Source organism: Ovis aries, chromosome X (genome assembly GCF_016772045.2).
Source record: "Ovis aries strain OAR_USU_Benz2616 breed Rambouillet chromosome X, ARS-UI_Ramb_v3.0, whole genome shotgun sequence".
Taxonomy (NCBI): domain Eukaryota; kingdom Metazoa; phylum Chordata; class Mammalia; order Artiodactyla; family Bovidae; genus Ovis; species Ovis aries.
Genome location: NC_056080.1, coordinates 65,223,298 through 65,239,841, shown reverse-complemented (window position 1 = coordinate 65,239,841; position 16,544 = coordinate 65,223,298). Strand labels below are relative to the sequence as shown.

At 37.7% G+C, this 16,544-nt stretch overlaps 1 protein-coding gene across 6 annotated transcripts in view; it reads left to right on the top strand.

Annotated features, from left to right (window-relative positions):
• The window catches only part of PHKA1 (phosphorylase kinase regulatory subunit alpha 1), a 171,903-nt gene that overhangs the window by 120,119 nt on the left and 35,240 nt on the right, over positions 1 to 16,544 (top strand). For 3 of the 6 annotated variants that reach the window (XM_027963239.3, XM_027963238.3, XM_012106919.4), the window contains exons 17-21: positions 2,583 to 2,661; positions 5,010 to 5,176; positions 7,470 to 7,646; positions 9,424 to 9,515; positions 9,883 to 10,022. In XM_027963239.3, the coding sequence (XP_027819040.1) occupies positions 2,583 to 2,661; positions 5,010 to 5,176; positions 7,470 to 7,646; positions 9,424 to 9,515; positions 9,883 to 10,022 (655 nt within the window). The remainder of the gene's footprint in view (positions 1 to 2,582; positions 2,662 to 5,009; positions 5,177 to 7,469; positions 7,647 to 9,423; positions 9,516 to 9,882; positions 10,023 to 16,544) is intronic. The other 3 variants (XM_027963242.3, XM_027963241.3, XM_027963240.3) reach the window with 1 other exon arrangement.

Genomic DNA, 16,544 nt, shown 5'->3' with positions numbered 1-16,544 from the left:
ATGGGACCTAATTAAACTTAAAAGTTTTTGCACAGAAAATGAGACTATGAACACGATGAAATGATAACTCTCAGAATGGGAGAAAATAACTGGAAATGAAGCAACTGACAAAGAGTTAATCTCTAAAATATATAAACAGTACATACAGCTCAATATCAGTAAAACAAACAACACAGTCAAAAAATGAGCAGAGGACCTAAACAGACATTTCTCTGAAGAAGACATACAGATGGCTAACAAACACATGAAAAGATGCTCAACATTGCTCATTATTAGAGAAATGCACATCAAAACTACAATGAGCTATCACCTCACACCAGTCAGAATGGCCATCATCAAACATCTACAAACAATAAATGCTAGAGAGGATGTGGAGAAAAGGGAACCCTCGAATGTAAATGGATACAGTCATTATGGCAAACAATATAGAGATTCGTTTTTTAAAGTAGGAATAAATCTACCATATGACCCAGTAATCCCACTACTGGGCATATACACTGAGAAAACCACAATTCGAAAAGGCTCATGTGCCCACCCCAGTGTTCATTGCAGCACTATTTACAATAGCCAAGACATGGAAGCAACCTAGATGTCCATCGATAGATGAATGTATAATGAAGTTGTGATACATTTATACTATGGAATATTAATCAGCCATAGAAAGGAACAAATTTGAGTCAGTTGTAGTGAAGTGGATGAACCTTGAACCTCTTATACAGAGTGAAGTAATTCAGAGAAAAACAAGCATCATATATTATCACCTATATATGGAATATAGAAAAATGGTACTGAGGAACCTAGTCGAGAACGGACATGTGGACACAGTGGGAGAAGGTGAAGGTGGGCCGAATTGAGAAAGTAGCATTGACATATACACACTGCTGCTGCTGCTGCTGCTAAGTCGCTTCAGTCGTGTCCAACTCTGTGCGACCCCACAGACGGCAGCCCACCAGGCTCCCCCGTCCCTGGGATTCTCCAGGCAAGAACACTGGAGTGGGTTGCCATTTCCTTCTCCAATGCATGAAAGTGAAAAGTGAAAGTGAAATCGCTCAGTTGTGTCCGACTAGTAGCGACCCCATGGACTGTAGCCCACCAGGCTCCTCTGTCCATGGGATGTTCCAGGCAAGAGTACTGGAGTAGGGTGCCATTGCCTTCTCCGATATACACACTACCACGTGTAAAACAGATAGCAAGTGGGAAGTTGCTATATAACACAAGGAGCCCAGCCGGCCACTCTGTAATGACCTAAAGGAGTGGGGTCGGGGGAGGGGAAGCAGGCTCAGAAGGGAAAGGATATATATATAATTATAACTGATTCGTATTGTTGTATGGCAGAAACCAACACAGAATTGTAAAGCAATTTTCCACAAATTAAAAAAATAAATAATTTTTTTAAAGTTTCCAAATAACAAAAAAAGGGAAGAGAATATGCACAGCTATTCATAAAAGAAATACAAATGACCAGTATATATATGAAAACATGCTTAATCTTACTAGTAATAAAATTGAAACAATGTCATTTTAATGTATCAGATAAGCAAGAATTAAAAAGATCATCAGTGCCATTATTGTTATAGATATGGGGATACAATCACTTTATATACTGATGGTGGCAATATTGGCACAACTTTTTATTGTGTAATTTGGCAATCTATAAAAGTTTTTGTGTTTCCTTGCTCTAACAGTTCTACTTGTAAGAGTTTATCCTGAGGAAACAATAGAAAAATTGCATCACAGTGTTGCTTATAACACAATAGTCTAAGTGTCTCTTATGGAATCATTTTTAGCTTTTACAAAGAATAAGTTAGAAAAATTGGATCACAAAAGAATATATGTAGTATAATCCCTTCACATAAAATCAGATAATTGTTAGCCTTCTAAATATTTTTTATGCCAACACACATACACACACATAAACTAAGGCTCATTGGACGAGATAATACATAAAATGTTCAGTGCAGTACTTGGCACATGCTGCTGCTCCTGCTGCTAAGTCGCATCAGTCGTGTCCGACTCTGTGCGACCCCATAGACAGCAGCCCACCAGGCTCCTCTGTCCCTGGGATTCTCCAGGCAAGAACACTGGAGTGGGTTGCCATTTCCTTCTCCAATGCATGAAAGTGAAAAGTGAAAGTGAACTCGCTCAGTCGTGTCTGACTCTTCACAACCCCATGGACTACAGCCTACCAAGCTCTGCCGTCCTTGGGATTTTCCAGGCAAGAGTACTGGAGTGGGGTGCCAGTGCCTTCTCCGACTTGGCACATAGCATTCAACAAATTGTTGCTGTTATTTTTGTCAGCATTCAGTAGTCATTCCATGCTCTGCAATCAGGCAATGTGCTAAGTACTTATAATAAATAAGATGTTGTCTATTTTGAGGAAGTCTCATCTCTTGGTCATCATCCTTTACCATTTCCCATTCTGCAGCTTTATTGGCTCTCACATGAATTGTTGAAATAGAGAATGGTCAATGAGGATTGTCTCATTTGTACCATTACCACCAGAAAGTTGGTTTGAAATAATTGAAGGATTTCCTTTATTTCAAAGTTAAGACCACAAAGATTGTTTTAAAATTCTCTTTAAGATGAAGATGGAACCAGCTTGAATTCAAGTATCCTGGCAGCACTCCGAAAAATGCAGGATGGATATTTTGGTGGGGCAAGGTATGTGACCTCTATGCACTCTTTAGTGAAATGTAATGAAGTTTGAATGCTGGGTATAGTAATGGTAAACTGGTGATGCCTTTCTCTGTGTCTTTTTTTTTTTAATTTTTATTTTTACTTTATTTTACTTTACAATACTGTATTGGTTTTGCCATACATTGACATGAATCCACCATGGGTGTACATGCGTTCCCAAACATGAACCCCCTTCCCACCTCCCTCCCCATAACATTTTCCTGGGTCATCCCTGTGCACCAGCCCCAGGCATGCTGTATCCTGCATCGGACATAGACTGGCAATTCGTTTCCTACATGATAGTATACATGTTTCAATGCCATTCTCCCAAATCATCCCACCCTCTCCCTCTCCCTCAGATGAATGGATAAGAAAGCTGTGGTACATATACACAATGGAGTATTACTCAGCCATTAAAAAGAATACATTTGAATCAGTTCTAATGAGATGGATGAAACTCGAGCCGATTATACAGAGTGAAGTAAGCCAGAAAGAAAAACACCAATACAGTATACTAACACATATATATGGAATTTAGAAAGATGGCAATGATGACTCTGTGTCTTTTAACAACATGTACCCATCATATTCCGAAGGCCTGGTATTTGATAGATTGAATCAAGGAATTTAATATTACAGAGAAGAGTTGGAATTTTTCCTCACCCTGTTCCTTGCCTATACCCCATAAATTCAGTGGGTCAGGAAACTTACTCTGGAAGGAAGGAAAAATGGAAGGAAGGAGGGAGAAAAGAAGGTTGTTGGACTATTCAATTCTGTTTTTCTTTTTTTCCCCTAAGTTTTTATTTTGAAAATTTTTAAGTAGACACAGATATGCAAGAATCTTATTGAATACTATATACCCTCCCTCGACTCACCTGTTATTAACATCTGTCCCATTTGTGTGTTGTCTCTCTCCCTTCCTTCCTACGCTCCCTTCCTTACTCCCTTGTTCCTTATCCTTCTCCCTGTCTCACACATACATCTGTGCACACACACATTTTTTTGCTAAAGTGTGTGAGAATTAGAGATATCATGACTCTTCAACCCTAAATACTTGTCTCTGTCTTCTAAGAAAGAGGGCATTCTCATAAATGATGATAATATAATCAGCACACTCAGAACTTTTGATATTGATATGAATCTATTATAGAGTTCATATTCAAAATTACCCAGTTGTCTCAATAATGTTTTCCCATAGCTTTGTTCCTGCTCCAGATCCAATGAAAAGTCACTCACTATCTAGAACAATCCCTCAGCCTTTTATTAATATTTCATGACAATTTTCACTGTAGTTTTGAAGAAAGGTCAGTTATTTTGCAGAATGCCTCTTGATTTGGTTAAGATGGTATCTTGAGTCACTTTCCTCTGTCTAGGTTTACTCATTGGTGACCTCACAATTGATGTGTCTGTTGTTTGCCAGCCCTTCCATGAGGAGAGTGCTTCTCTCCATATTCTTCATAATCTTCCACTCAAGACTCCATTATCCTTTCTCTAACAGTCTTTGACTAAATGACTTTAGCTTCCATTGATGAATCAGTTATTATTAATGTGGTTGTAAAATGACTGTGTTTTGTAAAATGTGGTTGTAAAATTCTGTGTTTCTATCATTCTTTGCACATGTACTAATTGGAATCTTTCTGTTAAAAATAAATTTTTTAAAAGCTCCCCATACCCCATTTATTTTGTAGTTTTATTGTCAGCATAGTCATAGATTCTTAGTTTATTCTTATGTCATGCTCCATTCCATTGTTTATTTCAATGTTCATATTAAGACCTGGTCATTGGGAGCCCCCTCAAGTTGGACGTCTTTTAAAAATCAGTACTATTGGGTTTCCCTTTGGGTTTGAGTTTTGCAATTGGCTTTATAAGTAGGGAGGAATATAATTTATAATCTACTATAATTCTTAAAATTGTCAGATACTGTTTTTTCTTTTCAAAATGGCCTTTTTGAGCATTTTTTGAAATGATATGACAAATTTGAGATATTTTATCTTCATTCTGTCCTAGCTTATCTTGTAGCTAATGGAAATTTTGGCCACATGTTCAGCATAGTTAACAACATAGTGTGTGGCAGTGTAAGACAGAAAAACTGATCTGCTGGTGGATTGTGAACCCATAATTGTAGTCTTTATTAACATGGTACCCTAACCTATACTACACAATGTATAGGAGGGCTGTAAATTTTCACTTTAAAAAGTTTGTACTAATGAATAAACGTTAGTAATCCCCCAACAAAACATTTCAGGTATCTTTTTTTCTTTTTTTCCTGCTAAACTGTGTTGTTTTAAAAAGAATTTCCTCGATTTTCTGTGTTTTATTTACCCTCTTTTCAGGATTCAAACAGGTAAATTGTCAGAGTTTTTGACAACATCTTGTTGCACACATTTGAGCTTCATGGACCCTGGACCTGAGGGTAAACTGTACAGTGAAGATTATGATGACTATGATAATGAGCTGGAATCTGGTGACTGGATTAATGGCTACGGTTTATCCCGTAATGGTAAGGAGGCTTCATAAAGTCACTGGCTTTGCTGGACAAGAACACAAAATATTATTGAGCATCCTCCTTAATATTTCTCACTGCCAGCAGTCTCATTCCTGTTTAATACACCTAGATTTCTACTATTGTTTGGCTTCACTTTTCATACTTATACTTACCTTTGGTTTCTGGTCTAATATCCCTGTGGTGATTGTGGAGTATAGAGTTGGCCTATCCCTTATTAAGGTTAGGAGAGACTTCTCTCCCAGGTACATAAAATGACTGGTGCTTTAAAAATAGATGGAAGCAGTGGTGCGTGAGAGATATTTAATCAAGCATATAGTAGGAAAACTAGACATACACATACTGCTTTTTGACATTAAAAAGCACAAAAATATGAAATTCCATTAGGGTTATATAGAATATTACAGGGACACATCAGAAACTCTGGGAAGGTCTCTATAGTTTGAAAAAACTGATTTTGTATGCCTATTGCATAAAGCAGAATAAAACCTAATTGCCTTCCAGGCATACAAAGATGATATAGTGAGATAGTATCGTGAGGGAATAAATTTAAAATGCCTGAAAAACAGTTTAAGTATTAAAATGCTGACCTAGGCAGAGCAAGCATTACATTATTTTGAATCCCAAAGAGAGAAAGGGCTGATGGGAATGAATTATTGTTTTAATTATGTAAAACATGGTCTGCCTACTTTCTTTGTCTGGATATTTGCCTGTTAACTTGTATGTTAAGGTAGCCAATTTCTTCATCTTAATAGTGGTATGTTGAAAAGAAGAAAAAAATAAATAAATTAGCTTTCCTCAATGAGCTAGCAAGCATAATCTTGTATACAATAAACCATCACACTAGTAGTCAGAAGGACTGTTTTCTCACCTGGGTTCAGCATATACTCACCTAAGTACCATTTAATTCACTGTTTTCATAAGATCTAAATAGTATGAATTTCTTTGTTTGAAGAGTACATTAAATACAAGGTTATTTCATGTTATCAGTAATATCCAAAGTCATGATATCTATCTTGGCATAAACTGAGATATTTGAAAACCATATATTTTGAAAATCATTATTTTGATCATATACTGATGTTGTTTGCTATTCCATAGGTAGTTGTAATTTATATCTGTAACACCCATTCTCTCAGATTACTTTCTTAAATATATCTCTTTAATGATATGTTTTATTAAGTTTGATATTATGCAATCTTAATCACTTTCTTCTGTCTGGGTTTACTCATTGGTGGCCTCACAGTGGGCATGTCTATTGCCTGCCATCCCTACCATATTCTTCATAATCCTCCATTCAAGTGTCTAGATTGTAATCAAGGTTATATTATTTGTCATTAAGATGTCACTGAGTGTGAGTTCCGCTCATGCAGCTTTGCTAGTTCCCATTAGTCATGTCAGAGAACAGAAATACAACTGGAGAAATCCCCAAAGATGACCAAAATCCAGATGATGCATGATTGATATAGCAAACTTCAGTATTGATCCAAACACTGGACTTTTCCAACTATAAATGTTCATGTAAAATCCAAAATGTTAAACATCCACAGAATATAGTTTTTTTGTTCCTATTATCCATAATCAGAGATAATGTTACAGAAGGTGTAGGGCAGAGGGAGAACCCCAGAGAATAATGACCATATTTGTCTTCTTCACCACTGAAACCTCAGCACCTAGTACACCACCTGGTCCATTGTGGACAATAAATATTGGATTAATAAATGAAGGCAGTGACTAAAAAGACCAACATGTGGTCAGTAGTTCTTTTGGTACCAGTGCCACATGGAGATTGGTGGGTTTTTTCCTTTTTTTTTTTTTAGCCATAGTAGCTGCCATTTGTGGAATCTGTTTTCAGCTAGGCTCCATGTTAAGTGGAAGATTTTTGCCCTTCTCCACAAGTTTCCTCATACCAGTGAGATTCAAAGGGCCCTGTTCTACTCCTCCTTCTCCTCCTCCTCCACTGCCACCAACATTACCATCACATACACATACACAGATCATGAAATGCTCCACCTTGCCTATAATAAGCTCATACTACTTTCACAGGACCTAAAAGTAGTATTATCTCAACAAGGTTGAGGAATAGGTGGAACCTGGTAAGGGGTCATGGTTTCTGAATAGTAAAGACTGTGAAATGATCACAAACTTTTTCTTACCCCGTGAGCTAAAACAACATGTTTCTGGTGCTATAGTGTGGGCACAGGAGCCAGTCATTCTGTTTGGTGGTGTAGACTGTGAAGTTACTAAAATATTTATTTTTCTCTCCCCTCTATCCCCACTAACCTTGCAGCTCACTCTGGTGATGAAGTTGCTCGTTATTTAGATCACCTTTTGGCACACACTGCTGCCCATCCTAAACTAGCCCCTACCTCACAGAAGGGAGGGCTAAATCGGTTCCGAACTGCTGTGCAAACAACCTGCGATTTAATGTCCTTGGTGACCAAGGCCAAGGAGCTGCATGTACAGAGTGAGTAATGCCATGACTCACTGGAGTCAGGAACAGGATGATGTTGAGCCCAGGATGGGAGTGGGTGTTTATTACAGTGTAAGCAGGAACTTTATTTTGTTCACTGTGTTATCCTCAGCATCTCAAACAGCACCTAGAATATATTAGATGCTCAAATATTTGTGAAATTAATAATTGGGTATCCTTTTGCTATAGATAGGGCTTCCCTAGTGGCTCAGATGGTAAAAAATCCACCTGGACAGAGGTGAGCCCAGTTCAGTCCCTGGGCCAGGAAGATCTCCTGGAGAAGGGAATGGCTACCCACTCCAGTGTTCTTGCCTGGAGAATTCCATGGACAGCAGAGCTTGACAGGCTATAGTCCATGGGGTTGCAAAGAGTCAGACATGATTGAGTGACCAACACTCACTTTTTCACTTTTTGCTATAGTATAGTGCTAGGTAGTCTGGTTTATCCAGTTACATAGAAGGAAGAGACAGAACAAGAGGTGTGGAGCATATTCAGTTTTAACATCTAAGTATTAAAATGTGAAAAGAATTTTTTCATCCTTTGGAAAATTTACTAGTTGGAAATAATTTTATTTAAAGAGAAAGCATTACAGACTATTACAAGATAGTCTTGCAATGAAAGGGAAATATTCTGCCTTTAGTAAGCTACATCTGGCTCCTCAAGCCAGCTGTAACTTTATACAGTCAGTTGTTTCAGCAGTATAGAGCTGTTTGTCAACTACATTATCATTATTTGACAACTTTGCCATTCTTCTCCCCGGATCACTACCCTTCCTCAGTAGTGTCTGCAGTGGAGGATGTCTTTTCTAGTACACATTGCCAGAAGTAGTCATAGCTCCTAAGAGTGTTCATTACCTGTCTGGTAGCTGCATGTGAAGGAACAGAAGGGTTCACTGGCCACACCTAGAGGACCTAAATATTAACATTTCACAGATGACAAGAAAAAGATGCATGCTTTTACTGTCTAAAATTTTATTGACCAATACTAACCAAAAATATTAAACATGATCACTGGAGAATCATTTAACAATTAGAAAAGGGAAAAACTTAGCATATATAGCATTTGTCTATGCTTCCTTGACAAAGGGCTTATGCAAAGACTTCAGCTTTATTAAGTTATACTTCTAGATTGTGAATTAGGAAACTTGAGCTTAATTCCCAGCTCTGCTACTTACTTGCTTAAACAGTTGTTTGGGCTCTATATCTCTCTTTCTGTATCTGTAAAATGGCAAAAATGGCAAGAAAATCTCTCCTTAGAGGTTATGGTAAGTATTTCAACAATGAACTGTAAGTAAAAATCTTAAAATATCTCAAAGTTGATCAGCCACTACATTTTTTTATTTCCTAGATAGGGTCATTCATTTATCTATTCTCAAGGAATTCTAACTGCTAGCTGCTAGATATTCTCCTAGGAGAATCTGGAAAATATAAAATGTAACTGGGTTCTTTCTGTTATATCTGTATTCTTTTAAAGTATCAGTAATAGCTCCATTGTGGTATTGATTACCTTCATAGGATTTAACATCTTATATGTCCAGCTGATGCAATAATTCTAGATATTCTATTCAAAATATGTTTATTAATTGATCAAATATCCATTGATTTATCTGACCTTCATGTATCTTTTCTTTGCAATTACCAAGAAAGAGTAAATTTCCCTTTCTTGTTCCATAAGGAACTAACCATATGTAACTTCACTGTTGAGATCAACTGTGCATTTTTATTAATGTCTCAATTATCTAAGCTTTTCCATAAATGTCAACCTCTTGCAGATGTCCATATGTATCTTCCTACAAAGATATTTCAGGCTTCCCGGCCTTCACTCAACTTACTTGATTCATCTCATCCCCAACAAGAGGACCAGGTAAATTTACACAGGAGATATTTCTATCACCTTTTTTGCAAAACTACCATTCTTACAGAAAATGATAGAACTAGCCATTATGGTTTCTGCTAGTAACTAGCAGTAAGGAAAATGCCACCATGGTGAAGATATATGTCCTTTTTAGTTCACTTTTTAAATGGTAAGTATTTCTAGTCAGAGTTAAGAAAACTAGATTGCTATAGCATACATTCTGAAGGTGTCATTGTTTTTGCTTTACTTTTTGTCAAAATTTAGGGAACTCTTATGGGAAAGTTTTAGAGGTGAAAAGATCAACACTCTAGGGCATTACTTAAGGTAAGCACTTGTGGAATTTTTGTTTGTTTGTTTGTCTTTTCTCAAACTAAAGGTTCCCTCTGTTCGTGTAGAAATACATCTTCCTAGAGACCAGTCTGGGGAAGTAGACTTCAAAGCACTGGTTTTACAGTTAAAAGAGACCTCCAGCTTACAAGAGCAAGCTGATATCCTCTACATGCTATATACTATGAAGTAAGTTGTGGAAATTATCAATCTACTTTCATGTTTGTGTAGAAAGGAATTATAGTATAGTAAATACAGCACAGCTTTGGAGTCTCACTGATGCAGATTTGAGTAGTTTTGCAACCTAGTTGCTGTACAACTTCAAAGTCTCAATTGTCCTCATTTTTGAAATTTAGATTATACATACCTCATAGAATTGTTATAAAGATTAAAACAAAATAAAATATCTACAGTCTCTAATACAATGCCTGGTCCATAGTAAGTCACTAATCACATAAGCCTCCATTATTTAAAAAAAATCTACAGGTAAATAAATTTGTAAGTAAGAAGTAAGAATATGGAGGCTTACAGGAAAATGAAACTAGCATTAGTGAGTGTTTGCTATGTATCAGGCACCCTCTGCGAAGTACATCTTATCTAGGTACCTCTAACTCAGTATGCCCAAATTGAACTCCTTTCTCCTGTCCTCCCAGAACCCCCAACAAAATAACCTGTTCTTCCTCATTTATTCATGTTGTTGACACCCTGAAGAGGGAGGATTGACCCCCACCCTCCCCTAATTTGGTTTGGATATCGAGACTGATGATGCCACACACATACCAGAAGGGTGTGAAATGTTTATTACCTACATAATGAAACTTTCTGGGGACAGAGGAACAGGCTGTCAAGTTGGCCCTTATAAAGCAAGAATGAGGCTGGATTTGGAATTTTATTTTGATACGGAGGTGAGGCTTGGATGAGGGTTTGTTCTCAATGGCACCAAAGAGATAACACTCAGATTTTCTTATCAACTTGCCCAGATGGAGGCTGGAAAGGAAAGGGAAGTTGTACAATTTGAAAGCAGTCAACAATCGAACATCAATACAGTATACTAACACATATGTATGGAATTTAGGAAGATGGCAATGACGACCCTGTATGCAAGACAGGAAAAAAGACACAGATGTGTATAATGGACTTTTGGACTCAGAGGGAGAGGGAGAGGGTGGGATGATTTGGGAGAATGGCATTCTAACATGTATACTATCATGTAAGAATTGAATCACCAGTCTATGTCTGACGCAGGGTGCAGCATGCTTGGGGCTGGTGCATGGGGCTGACCCAGAGAGATGTTGTGGGGAGGGAGGTGGGAGGGGGTTCATGTTTGGGAACGCATGTAAGAATTAAAGATTTTAAAATTTAAAAAATAAAAAACTAAAAAAAATAAAAATAAAAAAAAGAACAATGTACAATAAATCACATGCGATATTAAACACTTTATTATAAAAAAAATGGATTCACTTCTATGACTCCATTCAATGAGTCAATTCTCCATCTCTGTTGTTGGAACTAACACTTACCTAATCATCAAGTCTTCTCCGCATATCCAGTTAATCATCAAGTCTGTCCAGTTTTATCTCTAAATGTTGCTGTCTTCATTCAGGCCTTTGTCTTTCCCTAGGACTGTTGCTACAGCTTCCTAACAACTTTCTGCTTTGATCTAGTTCTCTTCCAACCCATCCTTAACAGAGGAGGGAGAGTAACTTTGATGCTAGAAATGCTGAAACTTATACAAAAGTAGAGAGAATAATGTGATGAATACTTTTAGACCTATCTCCTATCCTGAACAACTATAAACACATGATTAATCTTATTCCATCTATATTCTCATTCTCTCTTCCTGGATTATTTTAAAGAGGATACCAAACATTTTATCATTTTATCCCTAAGTCAGTTCAATTCAGTCACTCAGTCTTGTCTGACTCTTTGTGACACCATGGACTGCAGCACGCCAGGATTTCCTGTCCCAGAGCCTACTCAAACTCATGTCCATTGAGTCAATGATGCCATCCAACCATCTAATCCTCTGTCGTCCCCTTCTCCTCCCACCTTCAATCTTTCCCAGCATCAGGGTCTTCCCAATGAGTCAGTTCTTCACATCAGGTGGTCAAAGTATTGGAGTTTCAGCTTTAGCATCAGTTCTTCCAATGAATATTCAGGACTGATTTCCTTTAGGAGTGACTGGTTGGATCTCCTTGCTGTCCAAGGGACTCTCAACAGGCTTCTCCAACACCACAGTTCGAAAGCATCAATCCTTTGGTACTCAGCTCTCTTTATAGTCCAACTCTCACATCCATACATGACTACTGGAAAAATCATAGCTTTGACTAGATGGACCTTTGTTGGCAAAGTAATGTCTCTGCTTTTGAATATGCTGTCTAGGTTGGTCAGAACTTTCCTTCCAAGGACCAAGTGTCTTTTAATTTCATGGCTGCAGTCACCATATGCAGTGATTTTGGAGCCCCCCAAAATAAAGTCTCTCTCTGTTTCCATTGTTTCCCCATCTATTTGCCATGAAGTGATGGGACCAGATGCCATGATCTTCGTTTTCTGAATGTTGAGCTTTAAGCCAACTTTTTCACTGTCCTCTTTCACTTTCATCAGGAAGCTCTTTAGTTCTTCTTCACTTTCTGCCATAAGGGTAGTGTCATCTACACATCTGAGGTTATTGGTATTTCTCCCAGCAATCTTGATTCCAGCTTCTGTTTCATCCAGTCCAGCATTTCTCATGATGTACTCTGCATAGAAGTTAAATAAGCATGGTGACAAAATACAGCCTTGGTGTACTCTGTTCCTGATTTTTTATCCCTAAATATTTCAGTATTATTTCTAAAAAATGTGAAAGTGAAAGTCACTCAGTCGTGTCTGACTGTTTGTGACCCCATGGACCATACAGTCATTGGAATTCTCCAGGCCAGAATACTGGAGTGGGTAGCCTTTAAGAATCTCTTTAAATGTAACCACAGTGAAAATGCTGGTTCTAGACAAAATAGAGTAAATGCATTTCTCTCTGTTCCTCCTGCTAAGTACAGAAGGACATTATTTATAAAACAAATGTAACAAGATGTTGAAAGGTAGAGAGAAGAAGGCACATTGGCTAAGGACCTCAAGATTGAAGAGTGACAGGGTAGTAACATCCCCGGGTTTTCTTTGGTTCCTCATTGGGTGCTGAAGAAGCCATCAGCCTAAAAAGGACAACCAGTGATCACAGACAACAAAAACCCTAAGGAAAACCCATTTTTCCCAGACAAAGGACCAGAGAAAAGGCACCCTAGCAAGACAGACATCTTTGAGACAATACCACTTTAATCCACCCAAGCCCCAGAGAAAAATCTGTGGTGCTACTCCTGTCAACAAAGGCTGAATGGGAAGCTCCAACTTCTGCTCCACCTTCCCCACTGGCAGAGAGTGTCAGAGAAGGCTAGGTAAGGATCTGGGACTTTCAGACTCAAGTTGATAATGAAGTGCCCTTGATCTCCAGTGCCTATGCTGTTTCCATCAGATTATAGTGTTTAATGAGTAAACAAGGAAGCTAAAAAGCCCATCAGCACCAAAGTTGAATTTTTACATACCCAATTTTATTAAAAATAGCCCAAACATATTTTAAACCATTTAGGGCCTATCTGCTTTGCATCCTCCTCAAAATTCATCCTGCATCTGCTAACAAGAGATAAACCCTGGGCCATGAGTATCCCAAACCACTGCTGCATTCAGAGCTTTCTAACCTAGCAACTCCTCGTGGTGCTACTAAGGTATATACCTAGACATGTAACCCCCTCCTCTCTTTCCTGGGAGTTTCCTTTCCCTCCTCCTGTTGTGGATGGTAGAACTTATGCCTTACATAAGCCTCCTGACAGTCTGATGCTGTGAGGGACTACCCCTTTCATACAAGCTATCCATGTACCAACTGTTAAAACTTGTTATATGCTACTACCAGAAAAACACGTGAGAATTATTACTTTGATACTTTGTTCCTTTCTTTTTCCTTTAAGGTAAGGCACTCTGTTCACAAAGTATCAGCTGAGTACTTATGTGCGAGGCACAATACTAAATGCAGAGTAATGAAAAGATAGAGAAAATGAAAAGAGATAAGGGGTAAGGACAGAATGACTGTAGCTTGAATGAAAACTGATGATTCAGCAGGGTAGTTGGGCTGGGCAAACAAAGACTTGAAAAACTCCTGCTTTCCTGTCAGGTCAGATGATCCATGGTTGACTGTCAACTTTTCTGCTGCCAACACATGAATTTTCTTCATCTAATCTGGTATATACTAACTTTACCATAATATCTGATTGAAACTTGTAATCTCCCTAAAACTAGGTGATATCAAACCTTTTGAGTAGATTGTGTATGATGTACTGTGTGGCTTTTGATACACTTGGAATTCTGCCCAATATCCCTTTGTGAATTTGAGTAGAAACTGGGAGATGGGGTCTCCTATGGCTATTAACTAGTATTCCTTCTGTGAATTGTCTGTTCATAAACTTTGCTTTCTATTGCGTTATTTATATTTTTCTTATTGATAGCATATATTAGTATTTTCTTTGCTATACTTGTTGCAGATATATTGTCCAAATAATTTGCTTTTTAACTTTGTTCATATGCCTTTCTCTGTGCAAAAATTTCATTTTATATAGTCAAATCTACATCAGTATTTTCTTTTTTGGTTTCTGGATATCTTGTCATACATGGGGAGAATCTCCTTCCAAGAATTTTTAAAAATTTAAGTTCTTGATCTACTTGGAATTTAGTTTTATATATCTTCTTACTCAACATGTCTAAAGTCAAATTCACTGTCTTTACCAGAAATATACTGCTGTCTGGCTTTTCATGGTATTATCGTTGCTTCAGTCACCCAGATGTGAAATTGTGTCATCATCTTCAAGTCTTTCTCACCCCCTGCCTCTCCCTACATGATCACAACTATAGTTGGGAATCAGTGATCAAACCTATATCCTCTATACTATAACTTTCAACCTTTATCTACCATTGCTCCCCCATCAGAACGTGAATTCTCCCACCAAAACAGCCCATTGCTTATCATATCCAAAGCCTGTACATGCCTACTTTCAGACCTTGGTTCATGTTTTTTCCTCTGTCTGGCCTACTCTTCTTTACCACATCCCATCTCTCCTTGTTGGAATTCTAGCCATATATCAAGGCCTGAATTATCTGTCACCTCCATGAAACTTTCTCTGATCTCTAGGAATAAAAAGAATCTTCCCTGATTGTGAGATATCACAACACTTATTTTCATATTATTTATTTTCATTCTGACCATTACAAACTTAGAAAACTTGTAAAGATAATACAAAAAAAGAATTTCTGGATATCCATCACTCAGATCCCTCAAATGTTCACACTGAGCTTTAATATTTCTCTATCTCTGTCTTTCTCTCTCTCTCCCTCCCTCCTTTCATCCTTCCCTGTCTTCTTCATCATCATCTCATCACTGTCACCACCACACACATATTTTTCCTGAACCATTCACAGTAAGTGCAAACATGATCCCTCTCTATCCCCAAATATTAATACTTCAGTGAGTATTTCCTGAAGACTAGGGATTCACTTAATAAGCACAGTACAATTGCCAAAATCAGAAAATTAATGTTAAGATAATACCACTATCTAATGTACAGCTTTGTTGGTTGTCCAACAAATATCTAAGACTTGTTGGCTGTCCCAATAATGTCTTTATAGCAAAAGAAAATCTAAATGATGAATTTCATTTAGTTCTCATATGTCACCTGTCTCCTTTAATGTGGAACAGTTCCTACGTCTATCTTTAATGTTATTGACTTTTTAAAATTTAAAACAATGTAGATTTATTATCTTAGTCCCAGAGGTCAGAAGACTAACAATTATCCTTCCAGTTAAAATAAATTTTTTCAAAAAGAATCTTGAGTTGGGGGAGATTATCCTGGTTGATCAAGGTGGGCCTGATATAATCGTAAGGGTCCTTATAAGAGAGGAGTTGATATGTTGGTGGAAGCAGAGAAGAAAGAAAAGATGATATGGCTGTTGTTAACATTTTTAAAGGATACAGACAATTTTTTTTTGCCGAATATCCCTAAAGTTTGGTTGATCTGATGTTTCTTCATAATTAAATTTAGGTTATACATTTTAGACAAGAATACTACTGAAGTGGGTCTTCCTAGGTGGCTCAGTGGTAAAGAATCCACTTGCCAATGCAGGAGACACAGGAGACGTGTGTATATCATTTACAATAATCTTCTATTTAGTAGACAGACTTTTTCTTGACAGTTTCTGTCTCTGTGCAAAACTTTTCCTTTGAGGTAGTCTTATTTGCTTATTTATCCACACTTGAATAGGAGATGGCAACAGGGGAAGGGATGGTGGGATGAATTGGGAGATTGGGGTTGATATATATACACTACTGTGTATAAAAGATATAACTATTGAGAACCTAATGTATAGCTCAGGAAACTCTACTCAGTGCTCTGTGGTGACCTAAATGGGAAGGAAATCCAAGACAGGAGATATATATATATATATGTATATATATATATATGAAGTGAAGTGGAGTGAAGTCACTCAGTCGTGTCCAACTCTTTGTGACCCCATGGACTGTAGCCTACCAGGCTCCTCTGTCCATGGGATTTTCCAGGCAATAGTCCTGGAGTAGATTGCTATTTCCTTCTCCAGGGGATCTTCCCAACCTAGGGATCGAACCAGGTCTCCCGCATTGTA